Below are 24443 nucleotides of genomic sequence, written 5' to 3'. Positions count from 1 at the left end.
AGAAAGTCCCTTCTTTCTATTATTAGGGCTCTTCCTGCCTTGGTGGGTTCTTAGAGCTGCTCAAGAGAAGCTTTAATAATAATGGGAACGATAGCACTCTGTCTGGGCACTGATCCATGCACTTTAGAAGCAGCACCATGCTGAATCTTCCCAACGATTCTCTGGGGTACTTATTTTTATACCCCTGTTTTGTAGAGGAGAGAACAGAGCCTCGGGGAGGTTAAGTTGCCCAAGATATTAAGTGGCATGCCAGGATTCAAACCTGGAGCCCATACAGTGACCCACCGAGCTTCCCAGAAGCTGTGGACATCTACGCTGTAATAACACCACCGCCACCTGCACAGACGCCACCCTTCCCGATCCTCCTCTTCCTGTGTACACAGATTTAATGGTCAGGGAACTGGCATCGAAGGCCAGTGTTAGCTCCGGCTGCTATACACGTTTGTACCAGGACCTTGGCCTCTGTCCAGCATTTAATGCTGCTGCAGGAAGTCCTCCAGCCAGAGTTGGCACTTGTGGCCTGAATGACCCCACTCTGAGGCAGGGTCTTGGGTAAATTGGATGTGAAGTGACTGAGGTGCAGGGCCCGGGCGCCCACGGGGCCTGGCAGAGATACTCCTTGATAGATCCACTCACTGGCCACCATGTCCAACATGGGAGCTCCACAGGGCTGAGGGAAGACATTGGAGCCAGCCTCACAGTCCCATCCATTTTCTCTCTCCTGAAACTGGCTCCTGTTCCCAAAGTTGCTCCCTCCTGGGAGGGAGATCTCAGAACCCCCATAAACATACCCACTGAAGCCCACCAAACCCAGATTCTAAGCTCACCTCTGCTCTTTATCAGTGGAGTGAGCTTGCAAAATCATACCAATTCCTGGAGCCTCAGTTTCCTGATCTATATATGGGGACGGTAACAGACTTGTGGCAAACAGTAAATAAAACCTGGAAAGCACCTAGCACCTGGCACATGGTAAGCTATCAATAACCATGAGCCATTACAATTTTTCCTCACTCGAATGTGAATTTCATAAGGAAAGAGACCAGGTCCCTCTTGTTTGCTACTGTATCATCTGTGCCTTGCACAGTGCCTGGCACATAGTAGGTGCTCATTAAAAGTTGGTGAATGAATTGAGTGCATGGATGGTGGAAGGATGGATGTGTGGATGGGTGGATGGAGAGGTGGGTGCTTAGGTGGGGTGTTCTTCTTATACATAGTGGCAGCCATGCTGGAGTAACAGTGTGATATGGTTTGGCTCAGTGTCACCACCCAAATATCATATCGAATTGTAACCCCCATGTGTCGAGGGAGGGACCTGGTGTGGGTGATTAGATCATAGGGGAGGCTTCCTCCATGCTGTTTTCATGATAGTGAGTGAGTTCTCACAAGATCTGATGTTTTTAAAGTGGCAGTCTCCCTCTCTCTCTCTCTCTCTCTCTCTCCTGCTGCCATGTAAGACGTGCCTTGCTTCCCCCTTCACCTTCCACCATGATTGTAAGTTTCCTGAGAACTCTCTCCAGCCATGCGGAACTGTGAGTCAATTACACCTCTTCTGTTTATAAATTACCCAGTCTCAGGTAGTATCTTTATAGCAGTGTGAAAACAGACTACTATGGAGTGGGTCCCAGATTTCAGTTGCTCTGCTTTACAGATATTCATTCCCCACCCCTAACCAGCCCTTTCCCCATCCAGGTATTCCAAAATCAAGCATTTGCTGAAGGACCTGGATGAGCTGATGGAAGCTGTCCTGGAGAGGATCTTGGCTCCTGAGCTAGGCCATAGGACCCCGAACTCCTCCATCTGGAACCACACACCCCTGGTCCTTATTGATGAACGGAACCCCCACCACCCCGTAGTCCTCGATCTCTTTGGAGATAACCACAATGGCTTAACAAGCAGCTCAGCATCAGAAAAGATCTGTAATGCCCAGGGGTGCAAAATGGCCATGAGACTAGTAAGTGGTCCTTGGGCACATATCAAGCAATGGGCCCCATCCAGGGAGGCTGATGGGTATTTCTTTTCTGTAGTAATTTGAGTCTTGCTGGGGAAAAACAAGATGGAAGCCAGAGCCTGTTTTGCTTGTTTGCAGAGATTTTTTAAAAATAGAAATTGTTGGCATGTTAGTCAAGACTCTTTTGGTATAAGTGATCCAGCTCACACTAGCTTAAGCAAAATAGGCGATTCATTGGCTCACATAACTAAGAAGTCCAGAGGTATACTGCATTCAGGCAAGGCTGGATCCAGGTATTCTAATGAGGCCATCAGGAATCTTTCTCCATCTTGGTTCAACTTTTCTCTCAGGTGACTTTGCTCTCAGGCAAGATATCTCCATGTGGAGGGATGCCCTTAGTGCCCTTGCTTAGCAGTGGTCCCAGAAAAAGAGCTCTTTCCCTATCGTCCCAGCAAAAGTCCTAAGAAGACTCATTAGGTCACATGCTCACCCCTAACCAATCACTGTGGGCTACAGCAGGGGCTCTCATGATTGGCCAGTCCTGGGCCATGTGCCCTGGAGTTGGGAGTGATGTCAGCCTCTGTGAGACCACATGGACTGAGCAAGGGGGAAGGTGGTTCCCTGAGGGAGGAACCAAATCTTGTTATCAAAAGATAGGGGCATAAATATTGGGCAGGTGAAAAGCCACAGCTGTGCAGTACAGTCACATGCCGAGAAACAACTGCCCTGCACTGGGAGGCTGGTATGCCATTAGTTCTTAAGCCTAGAAGTGGGGAGAAGGTCCCCTGCCCATGTCTCAGGATCTCCTGGGAGCTCTGTCACAATACACATCCTTAGGCCCCACTCCTGGAGAATCTGAGTGAGCAGTTCTTGGGCCCAGGCCCGGGCATCTGTATTGACAACAGGCTCCCTGGTGATTCTGATAATCAATCTTGGATGGGGATCCAGGAGGGGACCATACACTCCCCAGAGGGGGAGCCACTGCCTTGATGCTCACACTCATGGCGTTATGACTTCCACAACTGCTTCGTCCCCACCTCTCCACACAAACTAACCGTCATATGGGGGATCTGCTGTGGTCACACCTTCCTTAACCTCCTGGGCCTCAATTTCTTCATGATGACGGGGATAACAATGATACTTACCTCCTAGCATTACTGTGAAGCTTCAATGGGATTATAGATGTAAGACACTGGGAACAGAGCCCGGAACAGGGTAAGGATTCAGGGCTGCCATTACCTCCCCAAGAGGAGGCAGGGAGGCCCCCAGGAGTGGGCTGGCCAGGCGTGTTGGGAAGGGTGGTGCAAGAATGCCAGGGGAAGCTTCTCTATCCGGCCTCCCAGGTTCCAGCAGGGAGAACCAGCAGCAGCCTCGTGGCCAAGGCCAGAGTCCCAGGGCCAAGTCTGTCACGTGTCTGTGCGATGACTTGGATGCCATGAGAAGCCAGATGTGACCAGATGGAAGGGCGCTCTACACCCCGTGGTGGGCTCAGGGCGACTGGGTCTGTGTCTTTCCCAGGACAGATAAGAGGCAGCATTTCCTGTGTGTTGAGTTTCTTCTTGTTCTTCATGGCCTCCAGGGGAGCTTCGTCTGGAAGTCTCTGGCAGAGGCTGGAAAAGGAATCAGAACTGTGCGTGTGTGTGTGTGTGTGAGCACAAGTGTTGCGGCCACTTGTGTGAATCTATGCATACGGGGTTCGGGGCTAGGATGGACGTGTGTTACAGTGACATGAGGCTGTGGAGGTCAGAGAGAGGGCGTCTTCTGTGCATGCCTCTGCACACATGACCATGTGTGTGTTTTTGCTCATGCATAATGGTATGAGTGGGACCGAGGCTGGTGGCTGTAAACTGAGCCACTGAGTCACCCTCCCTTGAAGGAGGGGACCAGCCTCTGTGAATGCCCATGAGTTGGTCACTGGCTGTGGGTCACTTCCAAGAGGTTGCTGAGGGGTCTCCTAACCTCCCAGGCCTCACCCCCGGGAGCTGGGGGTGGGTGCACCAGCCTGATGAGGGGATCTTGTGATCAGCACACAGCTGTGTATGAGGCGGCAGCCCTTGAGCATGTGTGAGCATGAGTGTGAACGTTTCCCACCACCAAGTTGCAGCCAGAAGGGCGGCTGGCAAAGCACAGCTCTTGCCCTGCTAGGGCCCTCGAGCAGTGGCTGGGGTCCTGCTAGCAGCTCCCACGCCACCCACAAAAACCCCTCTTGGCCTCCACAGTGTAGTCTCAATGGGACACAGTGCACCTTCCGGAACTTCACCAGCGCTACCCAGGCAGTGACAGAGTGGTACTTCCTGCAGGCCACCAACATCTTTGCACAGGTGCCACAGCAGGAGCTGGTGGAGATGAGCCACCCCGGTGAGCAGATGATCCTGGCCTGCCTGTTTGGAGCTGAGCCGTGCAACTACCGGTGAGAGCCACCCCAAGCCCACCCGGCCAGGCCCTGGCACCAAGAGGCAGTGGCGTGTTACAGTTGGGAGCACAGCCTGCCAGGGTTCAAATCCTGCCTGGCCACTTACCGGCTGTCTTTAGCACAGTTTTCTAAGCCTCGTTGTCTTTTAGGTCCTGTTTCCTGGAGGCAGAGCCTGAGGCAGGAATGCATTGAAGAGCGCGCGAAGCATTGAGAGGATTGTGTTAGGAAAAGTCTGCAGGGAAAGTGGGATAAGGAAGGAAGATTTGGAACATGTAGGAAAAGGAGAAAATAGGAAAAGAAAAAGAAAAAGGAAAGGCTGGGTGTGGTGGGTGGGTGGCTTACCCCTGTAGTCCCAGCACTTTGTGAGGCGGAGACGGGAGGATTGCTTGAGACCGGGAGTTCAAGACCAGCCTGGGTAATATAGTGAGACTCCGCCTCTAGAAAAAAGTAAAATAAATTAAATTTTAAAAGGAAGGAGGAAAAAGCTAAACAAGGATGTGGTCTCGGGTAAAGTCTAGGCTCAGCTTGATCTGTGGGAGGATCTGGAGCATAAACTGAACCAGAGTGGTCCTCCCTTGAAGGAGGGGACCAGCCTTTCTGCGTGCCCCGTGAGTTGGTGGCTGGCTGTGGGTCATTCCCAACAGGTTGACGAGGGGTCTCCTAACCTCCCGGACCTCACTCCTAGCAGCTGGGGGTGGGTGCACCAGCCCGATGAGGGGATCAGGGTGGGCACCCAGGCATCTGTTGCCTCAGTTTTCTCATCTCTGAAGCAGGAATAATCGTAGCTTCTTCATAGGGTCATTGAGAAGAGTAAATGAATAGGTTCATGGCAGCACCTAGAACAAGGCTATGAGGCCGGGCGTGGTGGCTCATGCCTGGAATCCCAGCACTTTGGGAGGCTAAGGCAGGAGGATCACTTGAGGCCAGGAGTTCAAGACCAGCCTGAGCAACATAGCGAGACCTCATCTCTACAAAAAATCAAAAACCAGCCAGATACAGTCGTGCTCACCTGTAATCCCAACTACTCAGGAGGCTGAGGAGGAAGGATCACTTGGGTCCAGGAGGTCGAGGCTACAGTGAGCCATGATCACGCCACTGCACTCCAGTCTGGGTGACACAATGAGACACTGTCTCTAAAAAAAAAAAAGAAAGAAAGAAAAAGAAACACAAGGTTATATAAGTGTTTCCTGTAAATATTCTTTTTCCCTAACGACCTTTAATATGAGAGGCTGGTGGAATGAGGGTAATGGTAACTCTGGAGGTCTAGGTCTTCTTGCAATTGACCCACAGATTCCCACCTCCTTGGCCTCCCAGCTCCTGGCAAACCAACCCCGGGCCTAAGCATCGGTGTTGTCCCAGTCTCTAGGACAACCAGAAAGGCAGGGAATCTCCATTCTGTCCCCTCCTAACAGCCTCCAGAGAGCTCAGCTGGCAGCACATGGGAAGGAGGCCTGAGGATGGGCAGGAACACTGCTGAGGCCTCAGAGCCCCTCTTGGGCCTCCTGACCCAGCCTCCAGGTGTGGGTCGGCCCCACCCCAGGTTTCAGCCAGTCCTGTTTCTGAGATTCGATGGTATCCTCCTTGATCTGGGGCCTCCAATGCTCACACTTCAGGCCTCTGTGGAAAAGAGCTTTTAGCTGAATCTTAATGCTATGGGCACGTGACAGGCTTCCAAGCTCACCTCCCAGGGACTGGGGTTGCAGGCAGCTCTCTGAACTCAGAGCCTTCCAGAATCTCTAATGAGAATCTTCGGAAAGCTCTGGGGCCTCTGTCCCCTCAAAATGCACAGGTGCCACCGGACATGTGGCTCACGCCTGTAAGTCCAACTTTGGGAGGCCAAGGCGGGTGGATCACCTGAAGTCAGGAGTTCAAGACCAGCCTGACCAACATGGCGAAACCTTGTCTACTAAAAATACAAAAATTAACCTGGCGTGGCGGTGCACATCTATAATCCCAGCTACTTGGGAGGCCGAGGCAGGAAAATCGCTTGAACCCCAGGGGCGGAAGTTGTAGTGAGCAGAGATTGCACCACCGCACTTCAGCCTGGGCAGCAGAGTGAGACTCTGTCTTAGAAAGAAAAAAATAAATGCACAGGCACACATGGGCAGGGTTCTTGCACACAATGTCAAATAATTCAAGGCCACTAAGCAGGGCAGAGCAGCACATACGTCCCATTGTACAGATTAGCAAAAGGTGGTTCCCATAGGTGGAAGATTTGACTGATGGCGCCCTGCTGATGGGATACCCTCTTCCTTGAGGGCCACCCCATGGCTAGCTGGTCAGTCTGTGTTTCAACCTCACTCTCTTGGCCAGGGTCCTTTGCTCAGGGCACACCTGCCAACCACACCTGCCATAAGGCTAGGGATACCAAACAGACTACTGTAACGTCCACAAGCACATTCACCTCACCCGCTCAGCTGAAAGAGAGCTGTAACACTGCAACTTCAAATGCATGGCCCGTGTGCTCAGTGAGAACACGCCCGGGAGCGAGAGTGGGGCAGGAAAGTGAACCTGTTGTCAACTCCCTACCCATCGAACGGGATCCCAGTGTTCAAGGGCCTGTGTTCCACACACAGGCCAGCCCCGAAAGCTGTGCCGGCCACCTCGTGGGTAGCTGGGCTGGGCCGGGCTGGGTATAGCTGGCCTGTTGTCAACATGGCGCCCTCCAAAGGGAGCCCCATTTGAGTCATACGGGCTGAGGGTGAGGGACGGGTGGTTCCCCAAGGGAAGCTAAAGAACTGTTAGCAGAGGCCGGGCACGGTGGCTCACGCTTGTAATCCCAGCACTTTGGGAGGCCGAGGCGGGCAGATCACGAGGTCAGGAGATCGAGACCACGGTGAAACCCCGTCTCTACTAAAAATACAAAAAAATTAGCCGGGCGTGGTGGCGGGTGCCTGTAGTCCCAGCTACTCGGAGAGGCTGAGGCAGGAGAATGGCATGAACCCAGTAGGCAGAGCTAGCAGTGAGCCGAGATCGCGCCACTGCACTCCAGCCTGGGTGACAGAGCGAGACTCCGTCTCAAAAAAAAAAAAAAAAAAAAAAAGAACTGTTAGCAGAAACAGGGAAAATAGCCGGCTGATGGGCCACTAAAACCCCCAAATATTGGCCACATAACCTCTGCCATGTGGCGAGGGGTAGGGGGTAAGTATAATGAAAGGGTCAAGCCTTGGGGTCTGGGGTTAGACCACCTAGACTCAAATCCTGGCTCCATCTTACAAGCTGTGTGACCTTGAACAAGTTTCTTAGCTTTGCTGTGCCTCAGTTTCCCTCCTCTGTAAAATAGGGGAGAGAACAATACCTACCCTACAGGGTTACTTTGAATATTAAGTGAATTAATATGCATGAGTAACTGACCCTACTATTGGGCTCAATAAATAATAGTTATAACTATTAATATTATAATAGTTTTATAACCCACATTTTAGGCTGGGCCCAGTGGCTCATGCCTGTAATCCCAGCACTTTGGGAGGCCGAAGCTGGCAGATCACTTGAGGCCAGGGGTTCGAGACAAGCCTGGACAACAAGGCAAAACCCTATCTCTACTAAATATACAAAAATTAGCCAGGTGTGGTGACATGTGCCTGTAATCCCAGCTACTCAGGTGACCAAGGCATGAGAATCACTTGAACCTGGAAGGTGGAGGTTGCAGTGAGCCGAGGTTGTGCCACTGCACTCCTGCCTGGGCGACAGAGGGAGACTCTCTTAAAAAACCGCAACAAAAACAAAAACCCCCATTTGACAAGGAATGCAAATTCAATAATTATGCCAACATTTACTGGGCCTTTCTCGTCCCTGTATGTGTCAGGCACTATTCTAAGCACTTTGCGTGTTAAAATTGCTTTAACCCTGGCAACAAAGCCATGAGAAAGGAACAGTTATTTTCCCCTTATTTTTTTAAGAGATGGGGTATCACTATGTTGCCCAGGCTGGTCTCAAACTCCTGGTCTCAAGTGATCCTCCCACCCCAGCCTCCCAAAGTGCTGGGATTACAGGCATGAGCCACCAAGCCTAGCCTTCCCCATCGTTTTATAGTTGCTGTAACCTGCCCAGAGAGGTTAAGTAACATCTCTGAAGTCACACAGTTGGTGAGTGGCAGAGCTAGCAGTCTGGGCCAGGTCCACCCCACGTCACTCTATTGCCTCATCAGAAATGGTGATGGTCATCTTCCCTCCCTACCCACCTCTCCCAAGCCTATTTCCCCAGCCCTCGGCAGTTCCCAGTGAAAGGTACCACCCAGGCACCTTAGCATAGAGATCTCAGCCAGCTGCTCTCTGAGCTCTTCCTCACTCCCACAGTTGACTGGTCACCTGCCTTCTTGAGTCAGCCTTGGACACAGCTGTGGGAATATGCCTCTCTCTGCTCTCCCGGTGCTGGGCCCCAGACACTGTGGCCCTTGCTTCCTCTCTCTCTCTCTGACTCCATCCTGTCCCCCTCCTAACATGACAAATGCTCTAGAAGCAGCAGCTGCAGAATTAGGAAAATGTGAGCCGCATGTGGACCCCAACACCAAACTGCCTGGACTTGAATGTCAGCTCAGTGTGTGACTGGCCATGCTACTTAGCCTTCTGTGCCTCAGTTTGCTCAGCTGGAAAGTGGTGACAGTGAAATAACCACATAGCATTATTGGGGGATTAAATGAGAACATATGCAAAGTACCTGGTGCAATCCCTGGCACATAGTAAACATTAAGGGAGCATATTTTTAAAAAGGCTTTTGGGCCGGGCATGGTGGCTCATGCCTGTAATCCCAGCACTTTGGGAGGCCAAGGCAGGCAGATCACCTGAGGTCAGGAGTTTGAGACCAGCCTGGCCAACATAGTGAAACCCCATAGCTACTAAAAATACAAAAATTAGCTGGGTGCAGTGGCTCACGCCTGTAATCCCAGCTACTCGGGAGGCTGAGGTAGGAGGCTGAACACAGGAGGCAGAACCCAGGAGGCAGAGGTTGCAGTGAGCTGAGATCATGCCACTGCACTCCAGCCTGGGAGACGGAGCGAGACTCCGTCTCAAAAACAAGAAATAAATAAATAAATAAATAATAGGCTTTTGGCCAGGTGCAGTGGCTCACTTAATCCCAGCACTTTGGGAGGCCGAGGAGGGAGAATCACTTGAGGCCAGGAGTTTAAGACCAACCTGAGCAACATAGTGAGACCCCCCATCTCTACAAAAAACAATTTTTAAATAACAAAATTAGCCCGGCATGGTGGTACACACTTGTAGACTCAGCTAGTCTGGAGGCTGAGGGGGAAGGATCACTTGAGCCTGGGAGTTTGAGGCTGCAGTGAACCGAGATCACACCACTGCATTCCAGCATTCCAGCCTGGGTGACAGAGTGAGACTAAAATATAGAGAGAGAGACTTTGTTGTTGGTGGCGGTGGTTTTTTTTTTTTTTTGAGACGGAGTTTTGCTCTTGCTCCCAGGCTGGAATACAATGGCGTGATCTCCACTCACTGCAACCTCCGCCTCCCGGGTTCAAGTGATTATCGTGTCTCAGCCCCCCAAGTAGCTGGGATGACAGGCGTGCACCAGCACACCTGGCTAATTTTTGGTTTTTTGTTTTTGCTTTGTTTTGTTTTGTTTTGTTTTGCTTTGTTTTTTGAGACAGAGTCTCACTCTGTCGCCCAGGCTGGAGTGCAGTGGCGCTATCTCGGCTCACCACAAGCTCCGCCTCCCGGGTTCACGCTATTCTCCTGCCTCAGCCTCCCGAGTAGCTAGGACTACAGGCGCCGGCCACCACGCCCGGCCAAGTTTTTTGTATTTTTAGTAGAGACGGTATTTCACCGTGTTAGCCAGGATGGTCTTGATCTCCTGATCTCGTGATCCACCCACCTCGGCCTTCCAAAGTGCTGGGATTACAGGCATGAGCCACCGCGCCCGGCAGAATTTCTGTATTTTTAGTAGAGACAGGGTTTCACCATGTTTGCCAGGCTGGTCTCAAACTTCTGACCTCAGGTTATCTGCTGCCATAGCCTCCCAAAGTGCTGGGGTTACAGGCATGAGCCACCGCGCCTGGCCTAGAGAGACTTTTTATTGAGGAATAGTTTTAGATTTACAGAAAAACCACAGCCTCCAAATCCTGGACTCAAGTGATCCTCCCTCCTCAGCCTCCAAAAGTACTAGGATTACAGATGTGAGCCACTGTGCTGGCGTTCGCTCTGTACTTTGGAAAGGAGTCACTAAATTCAGACTACACTCAGGGGAAGGGGAAGGGAGTGGCCAGGGGGAGAAGAGCATTGAGCTACGCCCCTCCTAGAGAGAAGAATATATATTGTTTGGAATTCTTCTGTAAAGGAAGATTTGTCTCTTCTCCTCCATTTATTTATTTATTCCATCGTTTATTGACACAGTATGGACTCCTGTAGATTTAGGTTGTAATCCAGTTCCATGTTATCTATTCTCTTACTTAAATTCTTCTAGCTTTGGCCACTCTGTCAGTTAGCGCCTGTGTGCCTTTGATACGTTCTCACCTGTGTGGGTTTTTTAACTTTTGCCTACTTTCTGGCACTACAGGATGCCCCTGCCCTAGGATCAGCCATTTCTCTAAAGAGCTCTGTTTGGTTTTTTGGTTGTTTTTTTGTTTTTTGTTTTTTGTTTTTTTTGAGATAGGGTCTCACTCTGTTGCCCATGCTGGAGTGCGGTGGCACAATCACATGCCTGATTAATTTTTTTATTTTGTAGAGATGGGGTCTCCCTATGTTGCCCAAGCTGGTCTCAAACTCCTGGCTCAAGCAATCTTCCCACTTCAGTCCCCCAAAGTGCTGGGATTACAGGAGAGAGCCAACAAGCCTCGCCCAAGCTCTGGTTTTTTAAATTGAAGAATGGTATTTAGAAACCAAGATCTGGGCCAAGCATGGTGGCTCATGTATGTAATCCCAGCACTTTGGGAGGCCGAGGTGGAAGGATTGCCTAAGCCCAGGAGTTTGACACCAGTCTGGCCAACATGGCAAAACCCCATCTCTACTAAAAATACAAAAATTAGCCAGGTGTGTTGGCATGCACCTGTAATCCCAGCTACTAGGGAGGCTGAGGCAGGAGAATCACTTGAACCTGGGAGGCAGAGTTTGTAGTGAGCCAAGATCATGCCACTGCACTCCAGCCTGGGCAATCTCAAAAAAAAATAAATAAATAAAGTTAAATAAAATTTAAAAATAAACCAAGATCTGGGCATATATAAGCATTATTATTACTATGGTTGTTGTTGTTTCAGGGATTATCCAACTAGTTTCTGCCCTGGAAAATCTTCCCTGACCTCTGACCATACAACAGTGGTTATACTGCTTCCTGCTAGGAAGCTCTATTTCCCAGTCTTTTCTGGAGGCTCACTGGTCTCCATCTGCATGCCTGGCCCCCAGCCCAGCAGAGATTTCTGTAGGGAAACACCTGGCTCTGGAATCAGAGGCAGCCAGTCCTGGGAGCAGCCTCTCTGGGTGAAGAGTATTATCAACAAGCAAATAGTTGGCACGCACGTGGAGACCAAGAGCATGGCGCAGGCAGGAGGGGACCCGGCCACGCCCCATGCAGCCTCCTGCTCCTGGGCTGCATCTGACCAAGACAGTTCCTTGGGAACACTGTGTCCCCACGCCCTGGGGTGAGGTCTCTCCTTCAAGAACAGGGCCTGGATTGAGCTGGTTTGCTCTGCTCTGTTCTTTTCCTGTGGCCACAGCCCTGATCCCACACAGTTTATAGACTCCATGGTGCCCGCCCAGAGCTATTTCTTCCCTCTGGGGCTTTGCCTGTGTTGTGTCCCTGCCTGGTGAGCCCTTTCTCCTCCCCACCCTGTAGACTTAGCCATGGCTTACTTGTTCATAAAGTCTCAGCTCAGGCCTCCCCTCTTCCAAGAAACCTTCCCTGACTCGCTCCCCACTCTCCATTGGGACGTAGGTGTCACTTCTCCATGCTTATCTCTGTCGATGCTCTTATCGCCTATTGTAATTTATTCATCAAATATTTACTGAGTGTCTGTGTGCCAGTACCAGACCCTGGGCACAGAGCTGTGAACAGTAGCAGCCAAGATTTTTTGAGTATTACAGTATGCTAGATATCCACCCCTTGCTGCAGTCATGTAGGGTAGGTGCCAGTATTATCTGGTGTTACAAATGGGGAAAGTGAGGCACAGAGAGGTGAAGTAACCATCCCAAAGCTACCAGCTGCTAATGGACACAGCCAGAATTGAAATCAAGCAGGCTGGCTCTGCGGCCTGTGCTCTTGACCTCTGAGCTCTTCTCCTTCCAGACAGACAAGGTCATGCTCCCTCCCCGGGCTTATGTTCTAAGCAGGAGACAGCTAAGTGAGCAATTAAATCAAGAAGATAACTTTAGGCCAGGCACAGTGGTGGATGCCTGTAATCCCGGCATTTGGGGAGGCTGAGGCCAGAGAATCACTTGAGGCCAGGAGTTCAAGACCAGCCTAGGCAACATAGCAAGACCCCATCTCTACAAAAAATTTTACAAATTAGCTGGGTGTGGTGGCACATGCCTGTAGTCCCAGCTACTCAAGAGGCTGAGGCAGGAGAATATCTTGAGGCCAGGAGTTTGAGGCTGCAGTAAGCTATGATCACACCATTGCACTCCAGCCTGGGCAACAGAGTGACACCCTGTCTCTACCAATAAAAAAAGGAAGATGATTTCAGATTCTGATGTATCTGATAAAGAAGATAATCAGCTGGTGGAAGGGCCAGGTGCAGTGACTCACCCTGTAATCCTAGCACTTTGGGAGGCCAAGGCGGGTGGATCACCTGAGGTCAGGAGTTCAAGACCAGCCTGACCAACATGGTGAACCCCTGTCTCTACTAATAATACAAAAATTAGCCAAGCATGGGGGCGCACACCTGCAATCCCAGCTACTCAGGAGGCTGAGGCAGGAGAGTCACTTGAACGGGGAGGCAGAGGTTGTAGTGAGCCGAGATCGTGCCACTACACTCCAGCCTGGGCAACAAGAGTGAAACTCCATCTCAAAATAAATAAATAAATAAATAAATAAATAAATAAATAAATAAAAACTGGTGGAAAAGATCTAGAGTAACTAGGTAGAAAAGTCTATTACTATTAGTAATAAAGTACTCTTAACTAATAGTTCAAGTCCATCACTTTGCATAGAGGTTCAGGGGAGGCCTCAGAGCAGATAAAAGCAGAAGGATGGGGAGAAGCCAGTGTCTGAAGAGCTGGTTAGAGAATATTCCAGGCACAAAGGACAACAGAGGCAAAAGCCTTGAGCTTGGAAACATCTAATGTCACTGGAGTGTAGGGAACAAGACATAGAAGGCCAGCATAGGGACTTTGCACTTTATTCTATGAGTGACAAGAAGCCTTTGGAGGGTTCTCAGAAAGGGAGCACCGTGGTCTGACTCACAAATTTAAACAATCACGCTGACCACTGTGCAGAAGGAAGACTTTCAGGATGAGCAGAGGCAGAGGCTCCAGCAAGAATCCAGACATGAGATGCTGGTGACTTGGGCCAGGGTGGGAGCGTCTGAGGTGGAGACAGGTGGACAGACTAAAGTCACATCTTGGAGCCTGGTGTGGTGGCTCACACATGTAATCTCAGCACTTTGGGAGGCTGAGGTGGGAGATCACCTGAGGTCAGGAGTTCAAGACCAGCCTGGCCAAGATAGTGAAACACCATCTCTACTAAAAATACAAAAATTAGGCCAGGCATGGTGGCTCACGCCTGTAATCCTAGCACTTTGGGAGGCTGAGGTGGGTGGATCGCCTGAGGTCAGGAGTTCGAGACCAGCCTTGCCAACATGGTAAAACCCCATATCTACTAAAAATACAAAAATTAGCTGGTTGTGGTGGCAGGCACCTATAATCTCAGCTACTCGGGAGGCTGAGGCAGAAGAATCGCTTGAACACGGAGGGCAGAGGTTGCAGTGAGCTGAGATGGCACCACTTCATTCCAGCCTGGGGTGAAAGAGCGAAACTCCATCTCAAAAACAAAAAAAAATAGTTGGGCGTGGTGGTGCCTGCCTGTAATCCCAGCTACTCAGGAGGCTGAGGCAGGAGAATTGCTTGAATCTGGGAGGCAGAGGTTACAGTGAACCAAGATCGCACCACTGCACTCGAGCCTGGGCAACAGAGTGAGACTTTGTCAAGAAAGAAAGAAAGAGAGAAAGAGAAAAAGAGAGAAAGAGAGAGAGAAAAAGGGAGGAAGGGAGGAAAAGAAAAGAGAAAGAGAGAAAGGGAGGAAGGGAGGAAGGAAGGAAAAGGAAAGAAAAGAGAGAGAGAAAGAAAGAAAAAGAAAGAAAGGAGAAAGAAAGAGAAAGAACGAGAAAGAAAGAAGAGAGAAAGAAAGAAAAAAGAAAGAAAAGAAAGAAAAAGAAGGAAAGAAAGAAAGAAAGAAAAAGAAAGAAAGAAAATAAGAAAGAAAGAAAGAGAAAAAGAAAGAAAGAGAAAGAAAAAGAGAGAGAGAAAGAAAGAAGAAAAGTCACATCTTGGAAGGAGAGGGGGGTTGATAGGATTCCACTCTCTGTCCTCTGCCACACTGGAAGCTGCAAAAGGCAGCTCTGTCTTGTTTTGCTGGGTGTCCCTAGCCTAGCACCCACCTCAACAAACATTTATTGGGTGGAAAAATGTGGTTTCTTCCTGCTTCCCCTTGCACCGTTGAGGAAACCCAAGCTCAGAGGTTGAGTAAGCAGCTCAAATCTGTTGACAGTGGCAGAGCTTGGGTCGGCCCCCATATCCCATTTCACAGCCTGCCCTGGACCCAAGTCATTCTGCAAGTCAACTAGCTGAGACAAAAGATACAGGAAATAGCTTTCTTATCTGAAAACACGGGAAAATAACACCTGCCCTCGTGGGGTTATTCTGAGAATTAAATGAGATCATGAATACAGAAAGATTCAGCACAGGCCTGGCCCGTAAAAGTCACTCAGTGAATGTTTGCTGTGGAGCATAAGGCTTCAAAGACAATACTGCATGGCAGGTGACATTTTGTGTGTGTGCGTTATTTGATGTACTTACTCTCATTCCTTCCTGTTTTTATTTTTAATTTTTTACAAATTATTATTGTTTTTTGATACAGAGTCTCCCTCTGTTGCCCAGGCAGGAGTGCGGTGGTTCAATCACAGCTCACTACAGCCTCAACCTCCCCAGGCTCAGGTGATCGATCCACATCAGCCTCCCAAGTAGCTGGGACTACAGACACTCACCACTACTCCTGGCTTTTTTTTTTTTTTTTTTGTAAAGACGGGGTCTCAATTCGTTGGCCAGGCTGGTCTCAAACTCCTGGGCTCAGTCGGGCACAGGGGCTCACGCCTGTAATCACAGCACTTTGAGAAGCCAAGGTGTGTGGATCACCTGAGGTCAAGAGTTCAAGAGCAGCCTGGCCAACATGATGAAACCCCATCTGTACTAAAAATACACAAATTAGCCGGGTGTGGTGGCGGGTGCCTGTAATCCCAGCTACTCAGGAGGCTGAGGCAGGATAATTGCTGAGATTCTGTCAGCCTGGAGTGAGATCACACCACTGTGCTCCAGCCTGGGCAACATAGTAAGACTCTGTCTCAAAAACAAACAAACAAAACTCCTGGGCTCAAGCGATCCTCCCGCTTTGACCTCCCAAAGTACTGGAATTACAGGCATAAGCCACCGCTCCCAGCCTCCTCTTATTTTTAATAAATAAAAAAAGAACAACATAGAAACATCAAGAGATATTTTTTAAAGCTGCTTACTTTGGAGACTTGAGAACATGCACTTTGACCGAAGAGTTTGATGAACTCCAGCACACCAGTCATCAGAAGAGGCAAGGAGGAATTCTCCCCGAGCCTTCTGGTGGGCCCAGGCGTTCCTTGGCTTGTGTCTGAAGGCCCCTGCCTCAGTCTTCAATGAGCTTCTCCTCTGTATCTGTCTCTCTTTCTGTGTCTTCTAAGGACACTTGTCATTGGATTTCGGGCCCACCTGGATAATCCAAGATGACCTCATCTCGAGATCCTTAGTACTTCTGCAAAGACCCTTTTTCCAAATAAGGTCACACTCACAGGTTCTGGGGGTGAGGACATGGATGTGCCTCTTTTGAGGTGTATGTGAGACAGATGAAAACATCTAAGAAAGTTCTTTTTCGTTTTTTTTTTCGTTGTTGTTTTTGTTGTTTTTTAGAGACAGGGTCTCTGTCACCCAGGCTGGAGTGTAGTGGCACAATCATAGCTCAAGCAGCCTCGAACTCCTGGGCTCAAGCGATCCTCCCACCTCAGCCTCCCAAGTAACTGGGACTACAGGCATGTACCACCACACCTGGCTAATTTTTGTATTTTTTGTAGAGATGAGGGTCTCACCATGTTGCCCAGCCTGGTCTCAAACTCCTGGCCTCAAGCGATCCTCTCACCCTGGCCTTCCAAAGTGCTGGGATTACAGGCATGAGCCACCACACCCAGCCAGAAAGTTCTTTTTCATAACTCATGGCCAAACCAGAGAGCCTGAGCCCCAACTCCAGAGAAACTCTCTTCCCCTGCTTTCCCGAGGGAGCCTGGGAATCCCCCCTCTGGTTTGGACCAGAGGATGGACAGAATGACCTGTTGCTCGCCTCTCCCTTTCGGAGCCCCTCCAAGGAGGAAATGAAGGGTGGCCGCAGACAGTCGGGGGAGGCATTGTCTGTGGTGGAACCTGCCCTGCAGCTGATGCTGTTTCTTTTAGGAACTTCACGTCCATCTTCTACCCTCACTATGGCAACTGTTACATCTTCAACTGGGGCATGACAGAGAAGGCACTTCCTTCGGCCAATCCTGGAACTGAATTCGGTGAGTTTTGGTTTATCCTGGGCCAGAGCCATGAGGCTTTAACCACCCCCACGATGTGGCACTGAAAGACCATCAGCTGTTGCGGGGTGGGACTGAGGTGGGACCGAGGCATCAAGAGGAGTGGCCACTACTGAGGCTCTACTTTGTGCCAGAGGAGGCCAGGCCAGGTGCTTCCTCAGCCATTCCCTCCCGCAATGCTCAGAATCCCTGGGGTAGTAACTGGTGTTCCCATTTTGCTGATGAGCAAAGTGAGGATTTGGAAGCAGCACAGCTTCGTGGTCAAGAGCTCAAGCTTCAGCCAGGCGTGATGGCTCATGCCTGTAATCCCAACACTTTGGGAGGCTGAGGGGGGAGGATTGTTCAAGCCCAAGAGTTCGAGACCAGCCTGGGCAACAAGGTGAAACCCCATCTCTTAAAAAAAAATAAAAAAAATTAGCGAGGCATGATAGCACGTACCTGTAGTCCCAGCTACTCAGGAGGCTGAGGCAGGAAGATCGCTTGAGCTGGGAAGATCAAGGCAGCAGTGAGCCATGATCACACCACTGCAGCTCCACCATTTACTTGCGTGGTGTCCCTGAGCTCCAGAGCAACCTTCTCAAAGCCTTAGTTTCCCCATTCATAGATTAGTATATAGTAGCAGAGCAGAGCATTTAGTATAGTAAATCGTATCTACCTTGTGAGCCATTATGATGAGTAAATAGTATAGGCCTTGTGAGTCATTACGATGTAACGTGGTAAATTGTTTCACCTGCCTAGGAAGTAAGAAATGCTCCATATATGCTGAGTATTCTGAGCAGTTTTTAAACAACTTGTCCAGGATCATGCAGTTAATACATGGACCAAAAGACATTGCATGTTCTTACCTGTAAGTGGGAGCTAAATGATGTGCACACGTGGAGTGTGGAAGGAGAAACATCAGAGACTTAGAGGGTGGGAGGGTAGGAGGCAGGTAAGGGACAAAAAATAAATGAGTACAGTATATATGATTCCAGTGAAGGTTACACTAAAAGCCTAGACTTCACCACTGTATAATAATTCCATGTAACAAAACTGCGCTTGAACCCCTTACATTTATACAAATTAGAAAAAGAAAAGAAATACATAACACTTAGTCTCTTAGTCTCTCTGCCTCTCTGGTGTACAGTTTTGTTTTTTTGTTTGTTTGTTTTCTTGAGACAGGGTCTCACTCTGTCACCCAAGCTGGAGTGCAGTGGCATGGTCATGACTCACTGCAGCCTCGACCTCCTGGGCTCAGGTGATCCTCCCACCTCAGTCTCCTGAGGAGCTAGGACTTCAGGTGGCTAATTTTTTGTAGAGATGAGGTTTCATCTTGCTTCCCAGGCTGGTCTTGAACTCCTGGGCTCAAGCAATCTGCCCTCCTTGGCCTCTCAAAGTACTGGGATTACAGATGTGATCCACCACACCCGGCTGTACAGTTCTTAAAGAAAGACAGAGACACACAGAGAGAAGCTGAAGGAGTCCATGGAAGTGAGGAAGTGCGGCATGGTGGATGACGGATCCCCTCCCTCGGGGCTCATGTGTTGCACTGACCCCTAGAGAGGGGCTGGCGGACTCAGGCTGGCTGTGGCTTTGGGGCTTGTGAGCCGGGCATAGATGGGAGTGGATCCCTCCTCCCATCTCTCAGGTTCTAACCTCTGCAGCCACCAAGGGGCAGGTTGTAATTCAGTGACCATCGGGGCCGCTGGCCAAGAGTGGGGCAGGTGAGCTGAGTGCCGTTCACTTAGCCCCCATGCTGCTGAGAGCACTGTCACAGAGGTGCCAGTCAACTTACTCCCAGAGGCAAATGGTTACAGTTAGGGAGCCAGCTGCTATATCAGAAGCCCAGCAAAAGCACTTCCTCAGTGGAAGACCTCAGACAAGTCCCTTCACTTCTCTGTGCCTCAGTTTCTCCATCTGTAAAATGGGGACAATACCAGTACCTCCGTCACATGGCCCTTGTGAGCATCCAAGGAGCTCATGTTTATTTTATTTTATTTTTGGAGATGGAGTCTCGCTCTCACTCAGGCTGCAGTGCAGTGGCGCAATCTCGGCTCACTGCAACCTCCGCCTCCTGGGTTCAAGCGATTCTCCTGCCTCAGCTTCCCAAGTAGCTGGGACTACAGGCATGCGCCACAATGCCCAGCTAATTTTTGTATTTTTTTTTCTCTATTTTGATATGGAGTTTTGCTGTCATCCCGGCTAAAGTGCAGTGGCGCAATCTCAGCTCACTACAACCTCTGTCTCCCAGGTTCAAGCAATTCTCCTGCCTCAGCCTCCCGAGTAGTTGGGATTACAGGTGCCCGCCACCATGCCTGGCTAATTTTTGTATTTTTAGTAGAGACGAGGTTTCACCATGTTAGCCAGGCTGGTCTTGAACTCCTGACCTCAAGTGATCTGCCCACTTCAGCCTCCCAAAGTGCTGGGATTACAGCTCATGTTTAATGAAGCCCTTAGCACAGCACCCAGCAGGTAGCAAGTGCTCAACTAGCCCTTATTGTCCTAACCAGAGGGACTCAACTCCACATAGCTCAGGACCGTGGTGCGTGGGAGACTGGGTCCAGTCCCTTCCCTTGAGAACAGTCAAGTGGGGAAGGAAGACAGACAATAAAAGAACAATCACACAAATGAGGCAGGTACTCGGAAGGAAAGTTCCGAGGCTAGGAAAGTGTACGACCAAGACCCTGACACCTCGTCTGAGCCATCAGGGAAGGTTTCTGGAGGAAGTGATGCTGGTTGAGATCTGAAGGAAGATCATGTGTTTCTAGGGGAAGGGAAGGGGCAGAGACAGCATTCCAGAGTGAGGGAATAGCACTCCAGATCGAGGAACAGCATTCCAGGTGAGGAAATAACATTTGCAAAGGCACAGCAGGAAGAAGGCGTGCAGAAGCTCGGAGGCATTGAACGGGGACAGCGAGGGCACCTGTGGTGTGAGGCGGGGTGGCACGAGTGGGCCGTGGCCATGCTGTGTCTCCTAGATCTACCTCCTGATCAGAAGAGATGACGGGAGGCAAGAGACACCTAGGGAGGAGGCTACGTCAGAGCCTGCCTTGGAGATGATGGGGGCTTTGCAGAAGGCAAGCAATATTTGAGGACTGAGTTTTTGCAAAGTGGAGCCAGCCTCCTTGGCGGCCCCCCTGGCTGGAGGGAGCTTGAAGAAGTGGGTAGTGCGGTCTCCTTTCTGCCTCAGGAGCAAGTTCAGGCAGCCCTCACCCCACCCTCCCCACAGGCCTGAAGTTGATCCTGGACATAGGCCAGGAAGACTACGTCCCCTTCCTCACGTCCACAGCCGGGGTCAGGCTGATGCTTCACGAGCAGAGGTCATACCCCTTCATCAGAGATGAGGGCATCTATGCCATGTCGGGGACGGAGACGTCCATCGGAGTACTCGTGGTATGGCCGGAGCCCAAGGGCAGTTCTAGAGGGTCTGAGGGTGGGAGCCCACCTGTCCAGGGCCAATTTCCCTTGGCCTGGGAGGAGGGGATCTGGGCCCCCCAGCCCTGGCCTTCCTTCCTTTTGGCTGGAACCCCACCCAGGGTGGCCAAGCTTTAGGGGAAGGTGAGCCCTCTGGCGCCTGCAGGGGTCCACAGCCCTCTGTCCCTGAATGCTTGATAGAAGGGAGGTGCAGAAAGGGCTCCTGGGGTGACCAGGGTCCCCCTCAAGCAACCTCTCTAAACAGGACAAGCTTCAGCGCATGGGGGAGCCCTACAGTCCATGCACCGTGAACGGCTCCGAGGTCCCCGTCCAAAACTTCTACAGTGACTACAACACGACCTACTCCATCCAGGTGGGTAGGCGGTGCATGCCTCATGCCCCGGGGCCCCTGTCTGGGTTTATGGGGCCAAGGCCTCAGTCCTCCGGGAGAGCTGGCCCCAGCAAGGCTGGCTTTGCTTGGCTTTTGTGGGTGGCCACGGGGCACCCCTGGGCCTGTGGGACCAGTCACTTTCCTGGGCTCTCTCACCAGGGCCTAGGGCTGGCCACTTCTCATCCCCGTATGGGCAGGTGTACCGTTGGGGAAGCCCAGGGGATTATGGGGATCTTACTCCGGAGTTTCCCAAGATGAAAACAAAAAATAGCAGCTGACACCATCAAGCTTTCATTGTGTGTGAAATGCTGTGCTAAGGGCCAGAACACATTCTATCGTCATTTAATCCTTCAACCCCTCCCCCAATGAATCCATAATATAGTAATGACAGCGGCATTTATTGATAAACTAATAATAGCAGGCTTACCATGTGTTAGGTAGTCACTGTTGTAAGTAATTTACATGTATATTACATCATTTAACTTTCACAACAACCCTAAGATGTAGATGCTATTATCATTCCCATTCCAGGAATGAGGAAATTGGGATTGACAGACCCCAGTTCAAATGCATCATCAATTTACCTGAGAAGTCCCCTTTTTTTTTTTTTTTTTTTTTTTGAGATGGAGTCTCGCTCTGTCACCCAGGCTGGAGTGCAGTGGCGTGATCTTGGCTCACTGCAACCTCCGCCTCCCAGGTTCAAGCAGTTCTCTGCCTCAGCCTCCCGAGTAGCTGGGATTACAGGCGCCCGCCGCCACACCGGCTAATTTTTTTGTATTTTTAGTAGAGATGGGGTTTCACCAAGTTGGCCAGGCTGGTCTTGAAGTCCTGACCTCGTGATCCACCTGCCTCGGCCTCCCAAAGTGCTGGGATAATAGGCATGAGCCACCACGCCTGGCCTTTATTATTTTTTTTTAAAAGATATTGTTGGGCATGGTGGCTCATGCCTGTAACCCCAGCACTTTGGGAGGCCAAAGCGGGTAGATCACTTGAGGTTGGAAGTTCAAGACCAGCCTGGCCAACATGGTGAAACCCCGTCTCTACCAAAAATAAAAAATAAAAAATTAGCCAGGCGTTGTGGCACACGCCTGTAGTCCCAGCTGTGCAGGGGGCTGAGGCAAGAGAATTGCTTGAACCCAGGAGGCAGAGGTTGCAGTGAGCTGAGATCACACCACTGCACTCCAGCCTGAGTGACAGAGTGAGACTCTTGTCTCAAAGAAATAAAATAATAAATTAAAAAAGAGAGACAGGGTCTTGCTCTGTTACCCAGGCTGAAGTGCTGTGGTGCCATCATAGTTCACTGTAGCCTGGAACTCTTGGATTCAAGCAATCCTCCTGCCTCAGCCTCCCTAGTAACCAGGACCACAGGCATGAGCCACTGTGCCTGGCTAATTTCTTAATTTTTAAAACCTTTCGCAGAGACAGAGTCTTGCTATGTTGCCCAGGTTGGTCTTGAACTCCTGGGCTCAAGCAATCCTCCCACTTTGGCCTCCCAAAGTGCTAGGATTATAGGCATGAGCCACTGCGCCCACTGGAAGTCCCTCTTCATATCTGCCCTCAATCCCCCTTGCTGTAGCTGGAGGCTTCCTTCTCGTCCTGGTCTCCAGAGTTAACCCAGACCTGCCGCTAGTCCTGGCCCCCTTGGAGAGGGCAGACTGAATCCTTGCAAAGGTGACAAAAATGACCACTCACTGATACTTCCTCTCCAGCCCAGTCTGCCTTGGCATATCAGTGCACTGAGGCATAACAAGAGGGCAGCCCAGTGCCTGCCTCAGTGTCTGGGTGCCCGAGCATGGCATGGTTTGCAATTTCCCCTTAGGAAATGACCATCCTGGTGCCCACCTGCCCACCCATTGCCTGGCTGATTTGGCCACCTCCCGTCTGGAGGGACTTCTGCCCATTATGGAGAACTCTAGCCATCATCTGAGCCTCTGGAGGGACAGACAGACAGACAAGGCAATATAGGGAGGTGGGAAACATGGAGAAGAAGGCACCAGCCCCAGAAACCTCATTCCAGGAAAACTGCGCCTCTTGTTTATTCTGGTGTGGTAGCCACCCAGGCCAGAAAACTTAGCCAAGAGCCAGGCCCTGATCGGGAGCTCTGCCCATCCCCATGGCCACCCCAACCAGGAGCAGGCTTGAGCCCACCCCAGCCTCCATCACAGGGCCTGGAAGGACTCCCACTTTCCAGATGAGACAGAGAGGTCCACAAGAATATAAGACACCTTGGTGGGGCATGGTGGTGCATGCCTATAGTCCCAGCTACTCAGAGGCTGAGGTGGGAGGATCGCTTGAGCCCAAGAGTTTGAGGATGCAGAGAGTTATGAGCATGCCACTGCACTCCAGCCTGGGCAACAGAATGAGACCCTGTCTCAGGAACAAAAAAAAAAAGAAAAAGAAATTTAAAAAAGAGGCCGGGCGCAATGGCTCACACCTATAATCCCAGCACTTTGGGATGTCGAGGTGGGTGGATCACTTGAGGTCAGGAGTTTGAGACCAGCCTGGCCAACATAGTGAAAGCTGGTCTCTACTAAAAATACAAAAATCAGCCGGGTGTGGTGGCGTGTGCCTGTAATCCCAGCTACTCGGGAGGCTGAGGCAGGAGAATCACTTGAACCCTGGAGGTTGAAGTTGCACTGAGCCGAGATCATGCCACTGCACTCCAGCCTGAGCGACAGAGCAAAACTCCATCTCAAAAAAAAAAAAAAAATTTAAAACACTTGCCCAAAACCCAGCTCTGGCTCCTCCTGGCCATGCCATTTAATCTGCCTTCCAGCCCTGATTTCCTGCCCTCAGAGAGCCAGACTCGTTAGGGGTAATAGAAAGGCAGGATATAGGGACCTGAGACGGAGCCCGGAGCCACAGGAGGAACAGAAGAGGACTCAGGGGCGCAGGTGTGGAGGGGCGGGGTCGAGTGGAGAGAGGTAGGGAGGAGCTGGCCAGGGCTGTATCCAGGAGCCCAGGGTAGTCAGGACCTAGAAAACTGGATAGGCAATGAAACACCAAGAACCACTGCCTCTATCCATGCAGCACTTCCTGAGCACCTGATGCGGCCCTGAATCCTCCCTCCCAACCTCAGGAGACAGGTGTCCTCAGCACCCTGTTTCACCTATGAGTAAACCGAGCCCCGGAGGGTCATGACTCGCCCTAGGACACATAGCTGGTCTCTGAGTGGACCGAAACCAGGTCAGAATGACCTGAAAGCCCAGTATTTGGGGCCGGGTGAGTTGAGACTCATCACATCCAGCCTCCTGGAGGCTGCCCAGGAGCCCTCCTCTTCCTCGCCCCACCAGGAGACGTTCTGCAGACCAGTGGGCCACTCACTTCCTCTGTCATCGGCTGTGCGTCAGGACGCTCAGAGATCATCCTTCTCCTGGCTTTCCCTGGGCAATTCCCTGTGGGAGGAAGGAGCACAGAGCCAGCCTGCCTGGCTTCCTCGGTGGCCTGTCAGGGTGCATCTGTGTCAAGTGCTTGGACGGAGGCTGGCATTGTGTTGATGAGAGCTCTCTGAGCATTGGCTTTATTATTAGGAGCAAGCCGCTCTTCCCCA

General features: G+C 50.8%; 1 protein-coding gene across 2 annotated transcripts in view; it reads left to right on the top strand.

Annotated features, from left to right (window-relative positions):
• Positions 1 to 24443, top strand: part of SCNN1B (sodium channel epithelial 1 beta subunit) — an 85366-nt gene that overhangs the window by 54867 nt on the left and 6056 nt on the right. For both annotated transcript variants that reach the window (XM_030799791.1, XM_030799788.1), the window contains 5 exons: positions 1690 to 1951; positions 4168 to 4358; positions 16988 to 17091; positions 20318 to 20481; positions 20768 to 20875. In XM_030799791.1, coding sequence (XP_030655651.1) covers positions 1690 to 1951; positions 4168 to 4358; positions 16988 to 17091; positions 20318 to 20481; positions 20768 to 20875 — 829 coding nt within the window. The remainder of the gene's footprint in view (positions 1 to 1689; positions 1952 to 4167; positions 4359 to 16987; positions 17092 to 20317; positions 20482 to 20767; positions 20876 to 24443) is intronic.

This window comes from Nomascus leucogenys, chromosome 2 (assembly GCF_006542625.1).
Source record: "Nomascus leucogenys isolate Asia chromosome 2, Asia_NLE_v1, whole genome shotgun sequence".
Taxonomy (NCBI): Eukaryota; Metazoa; Chordata; class Mammalia; order Primates; family Hylobatidae; genus Nomascus; species Nomascus leucogenys.
This window is presented reverse-complemented; position numbering and strand designations above follow the sequence as displayed.